Here is a 19,672-nt window from a genome sequence, read left to right as displayed (position 1 = left end):
AGTCTGTTGCTGAAGTAGTCAACGAAGGTTGGGAAGTTTGTGTGAGAATTAGTTTACATTAGCTGCTGTTCTCACCTTTTCTTTTCTTGACTTTGACAGGAAAGAGTTTTCTCCCGTTGGTGTACATCAGCAGGCTCCCCAGCACACACAGGGAATGAGTGAAACAGGAAAACTCCAGCTGCCTGACTGTGTACAGGCTTCTCTGAGCAGACCCTGTGGACATCCGTCGCCATGGTGATCACTGTCACAGCTTTTATACATTCACCTCAGTCTTCTTAAAGCCCCTGCCACATCTCTCAAGGCTTCCAGCGAAACATGACTGAACAGTGTTGAGTGAAACCAGCTCCACCATTGGCAGAGACAAGAGATCTCCACAGAAAAAGGCACGGATACCACAGAAATCACTGACATAAGCAGGTGACTCTATTACATCACATCCTGAACCAAGGTGAAGAGTGTGCTTTTTCACATGTTCCACAGGCTTGGAGATAGAGCACTGTTTTAGAGGACAGCTCAGCCTTAAGACACACAGGATATGTACAACAGCTAAGGCAGAATCAGCTGGGTCTAAAACTAAACTAAAAAGTGTTTTGATCTCATTCTACACAAGCAAAGGGAAGGAGGCTAGGAGGAGAGTTTTAACACCAAAATCATAAATTTGTGCCACAAGTCTTGCAAATGTTTAAAGACACTTTCTTTTAACATGTAAATACATATTTTAATTGTCAACCCCAGCATTAGCATACTGAAAAAGAAAAACTGGGGGAGAAAATATAATACAGTCTAAAACCTTCATATTCATTACAGTTGTTGCAAGGACAGGGAAAATATATACTGGGTCTACAGTGGTCTCTTCCAAGCACTGAATGTTGGTAGATATGAGATATTACAATCATATTATGGCACTGAGAACAAAGCAGCACCCGCAACTATAGCATGTCCTGGAAAAACACTACACTAAGCTACTGGTACAGAATGTATCGAAATAAAGGACAGCATATATCAGCCTGATATAAAGGACAAAGATCAGCTCCCTGTGTAGTAATTAACTAATTCTATTGCTGTACAAGACATGCTGACTAGATCATGTTACACTCTCCTTTACATAATCACCCTGTGCAGCTAAGCTCCTACAATGGGCAGTGCACAGATAACAAAGAAACGCTGCTCTGACACAGGGATATGGACCATGTCTCTCCAGATCAACTTGGAGCAGCTCCTCATCTCTGCCCTACACAGCCCATGCTACGGCTAAGGAGGTCAGCCCACACGGACCTGACCACAGCCTCAGGAAGGACAGACTCTCTAAAATCTAAGACAGCAAAACAAACAACGGGCTGTCTAATAGTGTCTGTGTGTAAAAAAAATATTTATTCAGCATTTCACAAGGACACAGAAACTGGGGGAGAAAGAGTGAGGAAGAGAGTTAGAGGCCTAGAGAACAGTGGTCATCCACAAAGAACTACAGCGTGCTAGATCAAGATAAGCAAGATAAGATCCTACAAAGTGAATTTATTGAATTGTACTCCATTTAACCCTGACACACCTGCTCTGTAGGCATCTAATATGACACACTGATACGATCCAAATCTGTCTTATGATTTAATGTTGTGCTTGTTAAAGCATTTAATATGCATTTTAATCTGCGATTTCTTAGGTTTAACATAGCATATCATATGTCCATTTCATATCAATTATGTATTATATATGTATTATTGCTGGCCTTCATATCAACCATGGAACTGCTCCTCCATACACTGGGTCAGTTATTCAGACCTACGTCCTATCCCATCTGCTAAGTTCAGCAAAGGAATGGTATTTAATTCCACCACCCCGCAGCAGAAAGTCATACTCTTTGCATTTGTGGTCTCTAACTGATGGTACAAACTGCTTAACTCCATCCATTCTGCCGTTTCCCTCACAATCTTCAAGAGGCACCTGAAGACTCACTGTTTCCATGAAATCCTTACCTCCATAAGCCACCTGGATCACCCCTCTATACTCAACTCCTACTTACTACCCCAACGACTCTCTCCTCTACTGCACTACTCATCACTCAATGATGTGTATTACAAGGCACTTCTGCCTAGACTGACCTATAAGAACTTACTCTTTTACAGTGTAGATTAATGTAGCACTTCAATGCAATACTTGGCACATGATAGTTTATACCATCATGTCGCTCTGTTATCTCCTTTGACTTACTTGCATGTGTATCTAGCCTGATAATGAACTTAGCAGTGGTACTTATGCAACAATCAGCTTGTCATTGGCCGTTGGCCTGGTTTTTGTATTGGAAGTCATTTGGGATAAAAGCGTCTGTAAAATGAATACATGCAAATGTAAATTATAGGACAGTGTCTTTGGAGAGATGATGGCAATGACTTTACCCTTACTGACTGGCTGATGTCCCATAGTGTGACTGATGTCCAAGGTTTCATCTCGAACTGTCTCACAGGACTCAAGAAAAGAGACACACTGCTGGAGAGCAGAGACAATCTGACAGAGTCAGAGAGAGACAGACAGAGAGTGAGAGAGAGATCCATCTCTGGCTAAGACTCCACAGTTTAAGTTTCATTCACTCAGACTCACCACTGGTTTGTACTTTCTCTCGAGCAGTCTCAGTACCACTGTTCTGCTGTAGAACCCGTGCTGAGGAGCAGAGCACAACACTTCACTCTGTAAGTTTTCCTTCATTCAGTAAGCACTTTAGTCAATCTCCAGTAAGACTAAAGACAACAGTGTTTAGTCTCACTCACCATCCATTTTTTAAACCAGCTGGCTTTGATATCAAGCAGAGAGATCAAGTGAGCTGGTTCTAGAGCTTTCTCTGAGCTGTGTGGGCCTAAGCCACGTTCAGGGTGTTGACAGAGAAGAGCCAAGGTGCTCTCTATGATTTCTTCCATGTATCTAAAAGAGAGTGCAGAAACAAACATGGCATGGGAAGAAATAATTGACAATATGGGACCACAAACCATTCACATGACAGGCCACTCATCTGACATTAGAGTACAAAGATCAGAGGATGGCTCACTTCTCAGGGTGCCGTATCCAAAACGACGTCACCTCCTTCTGGAAGTCATTCATTAATCGCATCTTTATTAACAGACAAAGGTGCATTTAATATTTGACCAAAGTTCAGATAGAGTTTAACCAATTACCATGTAAGGAGGCAAAACTGATCAAGAATATGATTCATACTTGCTTGAGAAGATGGGCTATATCCTGCCGATTCACATCAAGCCCTGCTGATCCAGTTGGAAAACTCAGTTTATGGTATAGAAAATCTGTCTCCAAACGTTTAGCTAAAGATGAAGAGGGTCATCAAGTGCTGTGTTAATACATATTTGGTATGAACAAGATAACCAATCAAACAGCCTTATCATATAACACCAGAATATAGACAGTACCTAGGCTTGTGTAAATCACCCTTGTCAAATTCAATGGAGAGGAGGAAAATGTCTTAGCAAAAAAACGCAGCACCTTATCCTGTAAACACAGAAGAGTGTGTGAGTAATGGCTGTATGTTCCATGATCCAAAGGATGCCAGCACCCCAAGAGAAACAAACAGAGGCAATTTCTCACTTTTGTAAAAGTGTTTTAGGCCAATGTGTTGAGTAGAAATGTTGAGTAGAGAAAGAAGCTTGGGTAATGTGTTGGGTAAAGATTTGACTAGTGTGTGAGACGTGGTTGGGTATTTGGTTGGTTCTCACACTGAGGTCAGGATCAGGGTCAGACAGGGCAGTGGAGAGGTTCCTATGCAGCCCGCTCCAACTCTCACAGCTCAGCACATCAGATGGAGGAGCACAGCACAGCCACTGCAAGGCCTCCAACCGCACCTGCCAGAACACACAGACACACACACACACACAAAACACATATACAAAGCCACACACACACAAACCAGACACCAACAAATACACATACAGACACACACACACAGACACATGCAAGTGTACTTGCTAAGATTTAAACACAAGCACATCAGGATCATATTAAAACTACAGCTGTGGGTGACAGCAGGCTGAACTCTGAGTCAAATGAACAGAGAAGATCTTTTACCTCTTTTGGTCTGTTTGGGTCGAGCTGTTCGACTATGACCTGTAGCTGCTCATGCTTAATGAATGCGTAGCTCTGTCGGACAAACAATGTATGATTAAGTAAGTTTAAGGTAACTTTTACCATGTGTAACCATTAACATTATGTCAACCCTGTGTCTATTTTTATATCAAAGGATAAGGCAACAGGACTTTAGCCAAAATGAATGATCCATACTGATCACAAAGAAAAGTATTATCCTACATATTAATTCATGACATATTGCTCCCACATATAACTTTTATATGTTGAAACATTCCATCTCTGTATTGTAAAATTAGACCCCAGCTGAACATACAGTACAGTACCTGATTAAAGGAAGAGTCGCTGTCAGAGCAGTTGTCTGTGTAGTGACTGCCTGACTGTTCTCGTTGACTTTTTTTGCTTAGCTCTTCTCTCTTGAGCTGATCCTCTTCAAACTTATTGATCAAAGATTCAACCACAACCATCATAGTCTGTTTTAGGGTCTGCATCATTTGCTTGTACCTGGGAGAGACAGCAATACCATGGGAGGTCAAGACAACACTGTTAACCACCACAATAAATATGGAACAATAGGGCTAACTGTCTTATAAAACTGAATAAATGCAGATAGACAATAGACTACACACTGTGCAGATTCACGACTTTTTCTCGTGACCGCGTGAACCAGGGTGTCCTGGCCTGATCCAATCCCATGTCCATCTCCTTTAGCACAGTTCTCTGTCTCCTCTTCAATAACAGGGCCAAGACTGGTCTCCACATATTCTCTCAGATACTTGACAAACTCATAGCTATCGTACACATGTACAGAGAGAGAGAGAGAGAGAGAGAGAGAGAGAACAACAATTAATATAGGAATATGAATGATTCATGCATATTTTCATTGCTGTGTTTCTTACTTGTGAAAGTTCTTGTCAGTTTCTTCTAAATGAAGCAGGATTTCCTCGGCACACTCTACAGATGGAGCACCTGAGATTCTGTCTTTGACACTGTTTAACAGCTGCCTCAACAGGGCCTGAAGCTCTACCTCATCTTCTGCAGAGAACTGAGACATCTCCTTACGACTGCTTTAGTTGTCTGTGGACAAACCCTTAACATCAAAAGATGCAGTGTCACACAATTCAGTCGTGGTACATAGAACAAAGCATGAGTTGGTTCGTTCTATTCACTATCATTGGTCAAGTTTTGTTGATGTTTTATTGATTTAAAGGAATAATAGTGAAAAGACAAAGAGGCAATTATTTCAAATTCCATTAAGAGAACATCACATTAATGGTTATGGTTAAGACAGCCAAACATGGTATAATATTATTTTATGCGTGTCCCGAACTGTCGACATACAAAACTGAAATGTTTGCAACTAACAAAGTGACCACGGACTATCTCGTGAATCTACTCAACGAGTACATTAATCTCGCTTGAACATAATCCGTGCACATGAAGTCATAGTCAAGTTTCAAGTTTATTTAGAGCCCAATATCACTGCCCTAGTGGAAATTCCAGTTGAAAAACCAGTAGCTAGTCTATTGGGATGAACTGGTCTCTAATGGTCTGTACTGGTTTCAATTGGTTCCAACTCGGTTTTCAGATTCTAATGGTTTGCCCAGTTACGAATACCAGTTGAAACCATTTAAAACCCATTCAGACCAACAGAGCCATGGGCAGTGTTTACAGTCTCAAACGGCTTTACAGGCCAAAACAGTCAAAATCCAAACAGGACAACAGCCTCTGACCTAATCCTCATGGCGGGCAAGAAAACATTCCCCAAAAACCTAAAAGGGGAATGGGAAAATGGGAGAAATCTTGAGAGGGACCACAGAGAGAGGAGACCCCTTCTTGGCCAGACAGGTGTGCAATAGGTACCGACCCAGCGGGCAGTTACAATTTCAAGTAAATTAGAGCATGGTCAAAGTCTTAACATGTGACCAAAACAGTAACCAAAAGCTTAGCTTCCGACAAGCTGTCCGGAGATCCCAGTGTGTTAATGACAGTTTATGTGCCCTAGCAAACCTCACCTTAGTTGGCTAGCGTGCTAAGTGACTTTGAGGTCACGAAGAGGCATGCTAATCCAGATGAAGAGGCATGCTAATCTACCTCGGAAAAGCAAGCTGCTCGTTGTAATTAAATGTTACCAGGCTAGATACCAAACAGAATGCAACATATAGCTTCGTCTTCCTCCACAGCCCATTTTCCGAAGATATTTCAGCATGGAAATTTGTATTGTCCTACAAGGCTTCAATTTCGATTCAGTCAGACCACAGCGCGCAGTACAGCAGTTTGCGTCTACATCCGTAACTATAGAAACAAGCGAGACCATTTAATCTTGGTCAGTGCGGAGGTAAAGCGAGATTTTTAAAATAATGTAATAATGTAAAATAATAAATATGATAAATATATTGAGGAGACGTATTCTTCCTAAGTCAAGAGGACAGTGCCATACTGACAAATATAGCTAATAAAAAATGAATCTCTGAAATTGGAGAACGGAAAAATGTTACTGTAGCTTTAACTGTTTTTTTTTGTTTTTTTTTGCCTAAACAGTCACATGGTTATACGTTTCTTCCGGCAATTCTGTTTTGCTGGGAGTGTCAAGGGTCTACAAGCTTTCTCGCATATCAGAGGAAATCACTGGCAAATACGATATATTCTAGAGATGTAACTATCCCACTTGGAGATATTTACTAGAGGTCTGGTGACAATTCAGACAGTTAAAATAAACGGACATTCTCAGCTTGTCACTGTGCAAAGCTAACATAATTCGTGGATGCTATGGCAGCCGTTGATAGTTTTCACCTATTGTATAGGGAAATGTATAGGGAAATTGCGAGATCATGCGATTGCTATGTTGAAACGTTAGCAGTAGTTGGAGCACTTTACACGGCCACTAAAGCTATTGTCTTTATCCGTGACTGCTGCTGCCTGCTAAGGCATCATTTCATACCCCGCCTGGTGCACCACAGAGATCTCGTGCAACAGTATGGTCAATGGGCCATCGTTTGTGGTAAGATTAAAGAGAACTCTGCAGCTGTCCTTTATATACCTCCTACAAATCATCGCTGCCCATATAACTTGTGTAGTTAATTCTGTAGTTCTGTAATTAATACCAAGAGACGAACTCCTGCACTTTGTTGTAATGAAGGGAACGTATTTTCAGTGTGATTTTTAATCTAAAGTTTTTTAGTGTATGACAGAGAAATATATTACTTGTGATATTTTTAACACAGGGGCATTAGAGCCAATAGCCAAAGCCTATGCTAAAGAATTGGCAGCACGTGGCGTCTGCATCATTCTGCTCAGCCCGGACATGAGCAGTGCCAGTGACGTTTCCAAGAGCGTATCCGAAGCCTATGGTGTGGAGGTCATCGTGGTAGAGGCTGACTTCAGTCTGGGTCACGCCGTCTCCAAATCAGTAACGGATATCATTAAGGACAAAGACATCGGTTTTATCATAAACAGTCTGGATGTGTCTTTGTTCAGCTCTCAGTGCTTCTCAGGCCTGTGTGAAAGCAGGCTCTGGGACTCTGTGAGTAGAGACCTCGTGGGTGCCACACTGGTGACCCGTCTGGCTCTCCCTGGCATGACAGCGAGAAGGAGGGGTGCTGTTGTGAACATTTCATCAGGAACACATTGGAGGCCTTCTCCAGCAGGGGCTACCCTGTCTGCATCCACGGTCAGACAACTGTGTCATCTACAGAGTTGGCTTTCAGACAAGGATTAAGATTATGCCCAGAGTAAAGTGAATTATCCATGGAGATTCTCAGCACCAAAATCAATTTCATTGATTTGTTTTAGGCCTTTTCTGACAAACCACCTTAAAAATATCAATCAATAGTTTATAGTTAAGTTATCGCACAAAATTCATAAAATTCTCTCTGCTAATTTGTTTTCCACAGGCTTACTTAGATAGTTTCAGCTGGGCACTGCACTATGAGTATGGCCCCCAGGGCATCTTCGTGCAGAGTCTGCTCCCCTGTGGTGTGGTCTGCCCGGGCCCTGAGGACCCTGATAGAGCAGAGGGAGGCAGTTGGCTGGTTCCACACGTACAAGTGTATGCCAGGCACGCTCTGTCCACTCTGGGCGTCACTCGCCGAACCACTGGGTACTGGCCTCATACAATACAGGTAAAGGTGGAAAACCAAGCTTGACAATAATGATGCTGAACCTGTGTATGTTTCTTTAGTACTGCTCTTCATCGAGCTCTACCAGAGTGTGTGCTTATTTTTAAGTGACTAGTAAACCCTTTTGTTTGAAATTATACCACATTATGAGGCTTGAGGATATTAAAACTGACGTTTCTGTTTAAAATGAGTTGTCATGTTTTCCTCAGTTTGGACTTGTGCGGAGTCTGCCAGACTGGGCCTGGGTGTTGGCATGGCGTGTGTTCAGCAGAACCTAAGCAAACTCCTTTACTCCTAAACACAAGTGGATTTGGTGTTACGTGATTGTTGGAGACAGCTGTTTTGGCCCACATAGACACTTTGTCATGGTATCTGAAGTGGGTACATAACTTTATTCACATCCTTATCATATTAAATTAGGACAAGTGTGTGTGATTGAAGACAGTTTTCTAAGTGTTTTTTATGGGCAAATATTGGATTGAGATAGAGCTGACAGATAAATAAGCTTCATAATAATGATATGAGATGTTGATATGCTGGAATATATAAAAAGCATTCTTCTGTTTTTTTTTTTTTTTTTTGGAGTTAAGTAGAGTAAAATGTAAATAAGTAAAAGTAAAATGTAGACCAGTTGTATTGTATACAACTAATTTTGGGAACTGAATTTGTTAATCATATTTGCTGGTGTTTGGTGAGTATATCGGGAGTACTAGAATGTAATCTCGAATACCTTTTGCACTTTGGTGTGAAATTTTGATTGATTCATTGTAACTCTCTGAATTAGCAATAAAATACTCCTACTTACTGCCTGTGAGACTTTATGCTTTTAATATTGCCTAATTAATAATATTAAACATTGTACTAAACCATCAGCCCAGTCATGTGATTGGTGGAGAAAGGGCAGATGCCAGATTTGATTGGTGCAGAAAGGGCAGATGCCAGATTTGAATGGTAGAGAAAGGGGACATGACAGTACATCTTTTATAGTGATATCTGCAAATAATTCACAAAGAACTCTGACCGTGGTGGCAATCTTAATTATTCTTGGATCTCAGCACAACAAAGTCATCTGTGAACTTGTCAGGGGCGTGTGACACGCACAAAATGCATACAAGAGTTAAGTCCAGGCAATGTTTTTCCCCAGTTTGACCCACTAAGACACTAGTTTAAAAAAACAGGATACAACCTCATTCTTCATGATCACATAAGCACAGGGGTCACGACACACAAGAGACTTCGATGATCATCACTCATACAGAAACTGTAGTTTATATAATGTATTCGCACATTTGAACAAAATCTTTATAATTCTTGTATTACTATACATGAAAGCGTGTGTGTGTGTGTGTGTGTGTGTGTTTGGGGTGCTCGTTGTTCTTTTTATGATGTTTAGTAAACATGCAGAATAAAAATGAGCCATTCAAAAAATGTCCACTCAAAGCTCCGTGTCTTCGTTCAATTTGTCGTACTGGTTACGTGACCGTTACGGCATTACCGCTGTCCTTGGTTTGGATGGATCCTCTGCAATAAGAAGAGGCAGATGAATCTTCGTTCCCACGTCGTCTGTGTTATCCCCTCCTCGCTGTGTGCCCCTACCAGGCACCCTCTGTTCTCTTATTCGGTAAGTGCTACACACATTAATGATTATACACATTAAAAGAGTTTAGAGTATGCATTTATTGAACATATTTAAATGTTTGTTTAAATATTTATTTTAATTACTTTTTTCAGAAATAATGAAACATCATGATGCTGGGTTATTATGTATTAAGCAACCTGCATATGGAGAGAATGATAAATCGAGTTGGCAGCATGTTTCCTGCTTAGTATGTGTATGTTTAAAAGAGCAGAAGACCAAAGTATGGTAGCATAGGTTAAAACAAAACTGAGATTTTGTGACCAAATATGATTATGAATTCATTAATCATTTTTCATCAAAAAATTATTTTTCAGGACATTTTTCATTGAAATATGTCCTTGATCTCCAATAGTGCGTGTGGTTCACTTTATTAAGGAATTCACCTTTGAGAGAGAAAAGAATAACAACAACTCTGAAAAGAAATGAACAAAATTATTTTGAATGTCGATATTGAACATATTGTGTGCACCTGTTCCTTTGGTTTGAGAGTGTAAGTAGCAGTGTTTAGAAAGAGAACAAGGTCAAATCCTTGGCTCCTGCTAGATTGGAAGAAGTGTTTTTAAAGCATGTCCTGATCCTGACACCGGCTCCTGCCTTATCAGTGTACATTCTGATAGAGACAGTCCTTGAGAGAACATCATCCAAACATTTTTCCCTCTTTTTTTCCTCTTATGATGCACTAAGTGTCATCAAAAGAGCACTTGATCAGAGTCCTAAATTACTCTCTTCTACAGTGTTACACGGAAATCTGAAAAGCTGGAGATGGGAGAGTGGGACTTCCTTGGACGTTTACTGGATAAAGTGCAGACTCACTCTACGGTGGTTGGAAAAATATGGCTCACTGTGTTGTTTGTTTTCCGCATCTTGGTTCTTGGGGCTGGAGCTGAGAAGGTATGGGGTGATGAGCAGTCAGACTTTATCTGCAACACGGAGCAGCCAGGCTGTGAAAATGTCTGCTACGACCACGCTTTCCCCATCTCACACGTTCGCTTCTGGGTGTTGCAGATCATCTCCGTGTCCACACCAACCCTGGTCTACCTGGGCCATGTCCTCCATGTCATCCACATGGAGAAGAAGGTCCGAGAGAGCATGAAGAGGCAGGTCCAGGACGAGCAGCTGAGCCTGCTCCTGAGGAAGGGCTACAAGCTCCCCAAGTACAGCAAAGACAATGGGAAAGTTAACATCAGGGGGCGGCTCCTCAAGAGCTATGTCGTAAGCTTGCTCTGTAAGATACTTCTGGAGGTGGCCTTCATTCTGGGACAGTACTATCTCTACGGTTTCACACTTCAGCCACAGTACATCTGCAGCCGCTTCCCCTGTCCCCACAAAGTGGACTGCTTCTTGTCCAGGCCCACTGAGAAAAGCATCTTCATCTGGTTCATGTTGATCGTGGCCTGTGTGTCTTTGCTCCTGAACCTTATTGAGATCTTCTATCTTTGTGTCAAGAAACTCAGTGGATGTCTTAAGCAGAAGCAGGACTACACTGTAACTCCAGTCACACCAGACCCCGTGCAGAAAGCCTTCAGAGATAAGGATGCGATGATCCAGAGCTGGATGAACCGAGAACTGGAGCTCCAGCGGAGAGAGCTTGGCAAAGATCCGGCCAAAAGCACTGCTTCACAGGACCACAGTGTTAACATGGAGGAGGTCCATATTTGAGCAGGCAGCCTCTGCACACACACACCCTTCCACACTAACCTGTGCACACAGTCACTGGATCAGCTGACTCAAAGCACTCCTGTGTTTGTGTCCCCACATCTCCTGTTTGTTCTACAATTTTAACAATGCAATTTTAATAACATTGTCAAATAATAAAAAAATGTATTGCTTCCTTTTGTATTCCTTGTTTGGTGCCTTTGCTGGAAAAATAATATGTTCCTTAGAACAGTGGTTCTCAACTCCAGTCCTAAGGGCTCCCTGTCCTGCATGTCTTTGTTTTAACTCAGGACCAACACACCTGATTCCACAGATCAATGAATCATCGAGCCCTTGATTAGCTCAATTAACTGTAATAATGAAGAGTTAAAACAAAAGACGTGCAAGACAGGGGGTCCTCAGGACTGGAGTTTAGAATCACTGTGCCTTAATCAGTTTTTTCCCCATATTTAATGTAATTACAACAATGTGAACACGATTCCCTTTAAACTGGGCTGTGAACATCTCCACTGATCCACTGGGTCAAAGAAGGGACTGTTCATCTGCTTGAAGTGGAGCCACGGGGCCGGTTATGATTCACATCTGTCAATCATTAATATTCTCCTCACTCATTGCCATAAGAAGTGTGGTCAAAATGCAATCTCTTTCATTCGTTGAGCCTCTGACAACGTGACAGCACACCACGGAAAACTCAATTGCGCAATATTAGCAAGCCAAAAACTCAAGGTTCACCAAGTGGTGTGTATCATTTGGTCTCAGGGGTAATTTTCACAGGCAGGAGCTGACCTTTTCTCAAGGTATGAGAAAAACAACTATTTCGTGTCATTTCTGTTTATAAAAATAACTTTCATATAAGGGTCGTGGAATTTGGTTTATTTACATTGATAAATTCACTGAGAATTTCATATTAGTTCTGCTGTGATAAGGGTATAATAAGTCATTATTTTCAAATTTCTAGCTGTTTGAGTAGCTTTATGTCTTCACGTAATGAGGTGACTGTAATAAGGTGAACAGGAGTTCACATACTCACTGCTCTATCTCTTACCCCTTACACATAGACTTTAGATACATGTGTTCAAGCAGAAAGTTTTTGTTCTTTTTTTTCTTCTCAATGAAAACTCTAGATCAGGTTGCATAAATGGTCTTTTTGTTTAATCTGTTTAAAACTGCTCTATTTATCCTTTCATAATTCTTTTTTTCCTTTGTAAAATTCAGATTATTACAAAGCATTCTTGCCTGCTGTTTGTTGGAAAAGCACAGTATGAATAGATAATACTGATAAGAAATGAGCTGCTTTTTGTTGCCAATTAGAACTTTTATTCATATTTGAAAGTGAAAATTATTAATATAAACCAGTACAGAATATTTCATATTTCAATCACTCTTATTAAATTACTAAGATGGATTGATGATGGACTTTTTGCAATAGCACAACCCTGATTCTAGAGAGATAGTGAAGCTATTTTCAGTCTCTTTGTTAATGTGTAATTCAGAAATTAATGCTCTGGTCAGGTACTGAGCTCTGGGTCTTACTCTACGGTAGACTTTATACTTTATCTTTGTCCAGCTCAGGTCAAACTCAGCGCCCTGGAATGTCAATTGGTGTGGTTTTTTCCCCTTAGGAATCACTGAACATAAGACAAAATGGGAGACTGGGGATTTCTCTCAGCTTTACTGGACAAGGTACAGTCTCACTCCACAGTCATTGGCAAGGTATGGATGAGTGTGCTCTTCATCTTCAGGATCCTGGTGTTGAGTGCTGGAGCAGAGAGTGTGTGGTCAGATGAACAGTCAAGTATGATCTGTAACACATTACAACCTGGTTGTGAGAATGTGTGTTATGACTGGAAGTTCCCCATTTCACACATCCGTTTCTGGGTGATGCAGATCATTTTTGTGTCCACTCCAACTCTGGTCTACCTGGGCCATGCCATGACTGTCATCCACAAAGAGAAGAAACTGAGGGAACTGATACAGAGCCACGCTGAGCGTGGAATGGTGAAGTCACCCAAATATACAGACGAGAGGGGCAAGGTCAACATCAGAGGCAATTTGCTGTGCAGTTACTTGTCCCAGCTGTTTGTCAAAATTATCTTAGAGCTTGCTTTCATCATAGGCCAGTATTACTTGTACGGTTTCGTGATGATCCCTCAGTTTGACTGCTCTAGAGATCCTTGTCCCTACACTGTGATGTGCTACATGTCGAGACCTACAGAGAAAACTGTCTTCATAATCTTCATGCTGGTGGTGGCATGCGTGTCTCTGCTTTTGAATGTGATCGAGATCTTTTACCTGCTGTGCACCAGAGTGAGATGTGGCTCCAACAGGCACCGCTCACATAACATGACCTCACCCTCCAACCCTGCTACTCTGCCCCCACCCTGGCAAGCCGACGACTCGCTCAAGCACAACAAGCTTAACATGCAGCTGGAGAGTGGACAGAGTCTTGGGGGAAGTCTGGACGGAGCTAAAGAGGAAAAACATTTGCTGGGGGACCACTAGAATTTTTTGAGCAAAAGGAAGAAAAAAAAATGGTTTGTGCTTTGTCAAGTCATTATTGTAAACTTCCTAAAACACACATAAGATGATATGCTGTGAAGGGGTTTGTTAATGCCATGAATCAAACCCCTTTATGGTGAAATGAATAATTTAAAGAGAAAGCCTTTTTTACAGAACTTTATTGGTCCGATTGTTAATTTTTTTAATTGTGCAATGCACTGGGTGTATATTACATTTCTCCACGTCTGCACAGTTGTGGAGATCTTTATGTATTTGTATATATGGCTATATATCACTTGTGTGTCTCCACAAAAATAGCATTTTTTTGTTTATTAATTTTGCTGTTTGAAGTTGTTCAGTTTTCTCATGTGATGACCACGTGACGTTTTGGAGAAATAAAGGTATTATTTTAAACTCTACTGTCACTTCCGATTGCGAAATCAACGTAAACCGTTACTGTATTTTGATGTCTCTGTTCAGAATAAATAAGTCAACTTCACAAATATGGTTTCAACATGGTCTCTAAAAAGACAGCATTCCTAACATAATCACCTAATAATAAATAATTATACAGAACATAAAAAATGATATATAACTCCAGAATCCTTATAATAATGAGATACCCTTAGCCTGCGTGTGACACAAACCTTTTAAGCCAACCAAAACAACACTCAACCAGTTGTCGGTCTTGTCCCGTGTAACAGGAGCTATAGTCAAGGACCCAATCTCTCCTTAGTAACAGTGGGTAGTCATATTATAGATACACAATTACGGTGAACAGGTGTGTGTGGTGTCATAGCTGCCTCTATTTTCATGTATTTTAACATAGCTGGAATACAGCATTGACCAACTAGCAACCAGGATCGGAACTATCCATTTTATACGTTAAATTTAAATATTCAGTATGAAACTCAGTAATGCAGTAAAGGACATTTTAATGACCCAGTAACTGTAATGTGATTACTGAAATTTGAACTGTAATGCTTTACTTCGTTATGGAGGAAAGTCATATAATCACAGTAATACGTTACGTTGTAACTCTTTACCCCCAACACTGATGACTATATGCAGAGACAATGAGAGACTAAAGTTCTGGTGAGAGAAACAGGTTTAAGCACAACACGAAACTATTGCATTGAGAATAAAGTAATGAAAGGACCATGATGTCTGTCCTTGTATTTTTATGAGGTAAACTGAGCAATTTGTAGTTTTAGAGAGTAACTTAAAAGTAAAGTAGGCTAATGAGTAGTGTGATTACTTTTCAAAAGGAGCAACAAGTAAAGTAACCTCATTACAGTTTAAAGAAGTAATTGGTAACTTATAACTGATTACTTTTTTTAGTAACTACCCCAGCAGTGATAGTCATAAACCAACCTCTGTTTTTTTTAGTTATATTTACCCTCACTAATACTAAAATAATAACAATAAATAAAATTAATATCTATCTCTCAGAATCGTCTGAATGGCTACATTTCTGAAGCTCTTTTCTTTTACATGATATATTTTTTAAAAACTCAAGAGTCTTTGTGCCTTTATCAATATCTAATAGCAATAAATCAATAAATCAATAAATTTCAACAAATGGGTGAAAGATATTGGACTGACTGGGTTGATAGCCTTTCTGTTAAGGCATCAGAATCTGAGGGTTATACAGATGTACAGGGACGTGTTGGGGGTCACAGCAAAGCAAGATTAATGATTAATAAGAGTGTGCACGATTCCACTTGACTCTCCCAAATTTGAAACACTTGCCTGCTTTGTCATTGTAGATGTCATGACAACGTGACTGGCTGCCAGCACATGAGGTGTTGTGCAATTCTCTTAAAAGTAAAGTCCAGCGCAGACATGCGTCAAACTCAGATCAGATCAGTCCGTCACACTCTCCATCTCTGCTGTTTGATATCCAGACACACTAATCCCATGGTAAGACAAACAGCTTCATTCAAATTTTTCAAATTCATTTTTCTGAGGTCTTGTATTTATAAAGCTTGTATTCATAAAGTTTTTAAAACATTTTAATACATTAGAGGTGTTAAAAATAAATATCTGTGCAAAAATATGTACTGGGGCTATTGTAAGTTACTGAGCGATCAAAACAGTCACTATGCTATTGTACATTCTCGCCGTTAACTGAGTTTACGTTTTCAGTTAACTGTCCAACACTGTCTGTCAGTAAACGAAGCTCATCTGTAAATATGCATTTATTCTAATCACTCAGTGTAAGTTTCCAGTTTTATAAATTTTTGCCGAAATATGGAATTATTACATCATATTTGTCCGTTTATTTCATCGAGCATGAACAATTTGAATAAATTAATTTAAATGTTGCTATTATCTAGTGAATTAAACTTTCTAGACTGTCAGAGGTGACCTGCCTTAGGTGTCATACGGACTGGTGGAGGACACATTGGCACAGATCCACAAAGCTTTAGACTCCAGCCCACAGTTTACTGGGCTTTATGCCGTGCCACTACATTACTCTTATCCCAATTTTCTTTTAAGTATCCATGTTTAGTTGTGGTAACTTTATAAAGGCATTGAAGAAAATTACTCAAATGGGGAACCCCATTGTCTCAGTGATTAAAAAATTCACAGTTCAGTTTGTGATGATGAAAAGGTATATGAAACCTTCATTTGATGAATGATGTAGACTTCATGATGAAAAAGTCTGATGAAGTTTTTACATCACATTGCAGATGCTTTCTCTTTATTTGATTGACTTTGCTGAGACACACAGGAATATGTAGTAGCAAGTGTGACTAGACACTGGGACAGCCACAGTGTATTTAATCAATAGCAAGTAAATCATTGATAATGTCAAAACACTCCTCGTTCCCTATCTGATTCGAAGACACATATGGATAGAGATTCCTCTGTGCAAACTTAATATGATTTAAGCAAGTTCCATTTACTCCATTTGGTTAAAACAATGTGTTTGGAGAACATTTTCAGGTAAAGCTGCCACAGTAGACTGTATATACAGGGGATAAATCTTATAATCTGAAATTAAGCCAAATCTTTTGGAATGGTCATAATGTAAATTATGTGTAATATGTCATTTATGTGTGATCTGTCTTCATTTTTAAGTTGCCTCACATTTCTTAATCTCCTTTTTGCTAGGTTGAAACCAGCTGTTGACTCTTCATCTTTTCTCGTCTCACCTACCGTTCCTCTTTAATCTGATAAGGTATTGAACATAGGAAACATTCTTCCAAACAATCCTTTTTAATGAATCATTTATTGTACCACATTCAATTACAGCATTATTTCTTGTTTTCAGATTTCTGCAAGCACACCAGTATGGGAGATTGGGGATTTCTGTCCAAACTGCTGGACAAAGCCCAGGCTCAGTCCACAGTTATTGGGAAGATTTGGATGACTGTACTTTTTGTCTTCAGAATCATGGTGTTAGGAGCTGGAGCTGAGAAAGTGTGGAGTGATGAACAGTCTAGCATGATCTGCAACACCAAACAACCTGGCTGCAAAAACGTGTGCTACGATCACAAATTCCCCATTTCGCACATCCGCTTCTGGGTGCTTCAGATCCTCTTTGTGGCAACCCCAACTCTGGTCTACCTGGGCCATGTTATGCACATAATGCACAAAGAGAAAAAACTGAGAAAACACACTGAGATGCATGGACACAAACTGCCCAAGTACACTGATGAGACTGGTAAAGTTCACATCAAAGGGTCACTTCTAGGTAGTTACTTAACCAGTCTTGTCTTTAAGATCTTCCTTGAAGCAGGTTTTATCGTTGGCCAGTACTATTTGTATGGTTTTGTGATGGAACCAAGAATTGTATGCACCCGTGACCCCTGTCCTCACACTGTAGAGTGTTTCATGTCTCGACCCACAGAGAAAAGTATCTTCATTATTTTCATGCTTGTTGTGTCATGTGTTTCTCTGATGCTCAATGTGATGGAGATCTTCTACCTGCTGTGTCGCCGATCCAGGAGACGGCAGATTGGTTCAACACAGCCAGGTATCAGTGAGTATACAAGCTCTGCTCTACATTACAACAAAGCCTGACATACTCACTGCACACAACACTATTATCACCAAACAAGACCGTTTAACTTTGTCTGAGGAGAAATCTCTGAAATGCAGATAATTCAAACTGTGTGAAACCAAGATTTTCTTTTAGACTAAGGTAGACGTTACTTTCTATGCAACATGCATGATTTCTTTTTTTCACCACGTGAGGTTTTTTAAGTGCTATAAAAAAAAAAAACACCATCCGTATAAGACAATATTCCTTCATCTCTGTTGTCAGAACCTATTTGGCTTCTGTTTCTGCTCTAATCTAGCACTTACTCATTTATCATGTCCAATAATCACAGAACCCTGTCTAAGCCCATGGGGGCAACATGACTGTTGTTACAGTGGAGAACAGTACAGGAAGAGGGTAGGGATGAGAGCTGGTTATGGTGCACCATACAAAGCCTAGCCAGGCACTTCACTGTTCCTGTTTGTCATTAGTATAGTGTTATATTGGCATAAAGGCAACTTCTGGCACTCATCAGCCATTTTCTCACAGTGCACAGGTAGTTCCTGTATCTCTCACTCACTCACTCACTCACTCATTATCTAAGCCGCTTATCCTAATCAGGGTCGCCGGGGGTGCTGGAGCCTATCCCAGCGCTCATAGGGCGAAAGGCAGGGAAACACCCTGGACAGGTCGCCAGTCCATCACAGGGCAGACACACAGACAAACATATTCACACACACAGTCATACCCGGGGGCAATTTAGCGTCTCCAATTCACCTAACCTGCATGTCTTTGGACTGTGGGAGGAAACCGGAGCTCCCGGAGGAAACCCACGCAGACACGGAGAGAACATGCAAACTCCAAACAGAAAGGACCCTGGCCACCTGGTCGGGAATCGAATCCGAGACCTTTTTGCTGTGAGACGACAGCGCTACCGTGCTGCCCCTTCCTGTATCTTTTATTTATAATTCAAATACAAACAGCACAACACTTTTTATGAAAGTCATCTTTTGACCTTTGTACTGTGATAGCAGAGTTTGGTTATAGTTTCTCTGAGAGATTCTTCTTCATAGAGGCCTGGTTCTCTCTATTTGGTTCAACATGTTCCAAAATAAGATGACCATGCTCCTGAGGAGTATTGAAAACCCATCGCTGATTTTCTGAAATATTTAAGCATGAAGATATTCCAAGACTCATGGATTCAGACATGATTTTCAGCCAGTGCACACAACTTCATTCAGATGAGTTTCGCAGTTTATGGAATACTGTTGAAAATTAAATTTAATATGATTGTCAAGACCACCAATAAGACAATAATCTTTCACAGATTATTTTTATTTTTTAAAATCTTGTAATAACAATGTCAATAGTCTTTTCGTTGTATCCAAAGTTTGTATTTATGCCTTGGTACAAAATGATAAAACTGTTAGAGAAAAAAAGATGATTGAGAAGTGATAATACTAATGAGTTTTGTTGAACAGGAGGCCTAATGTTTGTACTTCTTGTAAACAATATTCTCTGTCTTCTCTTATGTGTAACAGGTGTGTTCTGTACATTATTTTGTATTGTTTTCATTAAATCTTAAAAATGAAATATTTTCATTATTCTCTTAAACACAGTATGAGAGACACCAAACAGGACATGTCTGCATTATGTACAGTTTGGTGAATTTTTGGGAATCAAGAAGTT

The 19,672-nt window shown here is 40.3% G+C and overlaps 5 protein-coding genes across 5 annotated transcripts in view; 4 read left to right on the top strand and 1 right to left on the bottom strand.

The window, feature by feature from the left end:
* The window catches only part of tbc1d32 (TBC1 domain family, member 32), a 64,926-nt gene extending 59,792 nt beyond the window's left edge, over positions 1–5,134 (bottom strand). The window contains exons 1-12 of the mRNA XM_030772530.1: positions 4,980–5,134; positions 4,710–4,871; positions 4,407–4,584; positions 4,063–4,134; positions 3,714–3,839; positions 3,411–3,489; positions 3,202–3,305; positions 3,035–3,096; positions 2,760–2,910; positions 2,593–2,652; positions 2,397–2,499; positions 76–213 (exon numbers count right to left, since the gene is read on the bottom strand). Coding sequence (XP_030628390.1) covers positions 76–213; positions 2,397–2,499; positions 2,593–2,652; positions 2,760–2,910; positions 3,035–3,096; positions 3,202–3,305; positions 3,411–3,489; positions 3,714–3,839; positions 4,063–4,134; positions 4,407–4,584; positions 4,710–4,871; positions 4,980–5,134 — 1,390 coding nt within the window. The remainder of the gene's footprint in view (positions 1–75; positions 214–2,396; positions 2,500–2,592; positions 2,653–2,759; positions 2,911–3,034; positions 3,097–3,201; positions 3,306–3,410; positions 3,490–3,713; positions 3,840–4,062; positions 4,135–4,406; positions 4,585–4,709; positions 4,872–4,979) is intronic.
* Positions 5,135–6,734: 1,600 nt separating this feature from the next.
* hsdl1 (hydroxysteroid dehydrogenase like 1) lies at positions 6,735–8,763 on the top strand. Its single transcript, XM_030772504.1, has 4 exons — positions 6,735–7,081; positions 7,305–7,750; positions 7,974–8,201; positions 8,408–8,763. Exons 1-4 carry the CDS (start codon positions 6,850–6,852, stop codon positions 8,474–8,476), a joined length of 975 nt encoding a protein of 324 aa, XP_030628364.1. The 5' UTR covers positions 6,735–6,849; the 3' UTR covers positions 8,477–8,763.
* A 1,836-nt stretch (positions 8,764–10,599) lies between these two features.
* On the top strand, positions 10,600–11,496 carry gja11 (gap junction protein, alpha 11). Its single transcript, XM_030770823.1, has one exon. The coding sequence runs from the start codon at positions 10,600–10,602 to the stop codon at positions 11,494–11,496; it is 897 nt and encodes a 298-aa protein (XP_030626683.1).
* Positions 11,497–12,164: 668 nt separating this feature from the next.
* gja13.1 (gap junction protein alpha 13.1) lies at positions 12,165–14,485 on the top strand. Its single transcript, XM_030771938.1, has 2 exons — positions 12,165–12,290; positions 13,116–14,485. Exon 2 carries the CDS (start codon positions 13,138–13,140, stop codon positions 13,993–13,995), a length of 858 nt encoding a protein of 285 aa, XP_030627798.1. The 5' UTR covers positions 12,165–12,290; positions 13,116–13,137; the 3' UTR covers positions 13,996–14,485.
* A 1,365-nt stretch (positions 14,486–15,850) lies between these two features.
* On the top strand, positions 15,851–18,623 carry gja12.1 (gap junction protein, alpha 12.1). Its single transcript, XM_030771940.1, has 3 exons — positions 15,851–15,915; positions 17,113–17,179; positions 17,273–18,623. Exon 3 carries the CDS (start codon positions 17,293–17,295, stop codon positions 18,022–18,024), a length of 732 nt encoding a protein of 243 aa, XP_030627800.1. The 5' UTR covers positions 15,851–15,915; positions 17,113–17,179; positions 17,273–17,292; the 3' UTR covers positions 18,025–18,623.
* The last annotated feature ends 1,049 nt before the right edge of the window (positions 18,624–19,672 follow it).

Source organism: Chanos chanos, chromosome 4 (assembly GCF_902362185.1).
Source record: "Chanos chanos chromosome 4, fChaCha1.1, whole genome shotgun sequence".
Taxonomy (NCBI): domain Eukaryota; kingdom Metazoa; phylum Chordata; class Actinopteri; order Gonorynchiformes; family Chanidae; genus Chanos; species Chanos chanos.
This window is presented reverse-complemented; position numbering and strand designations above follow the sequence as displayed.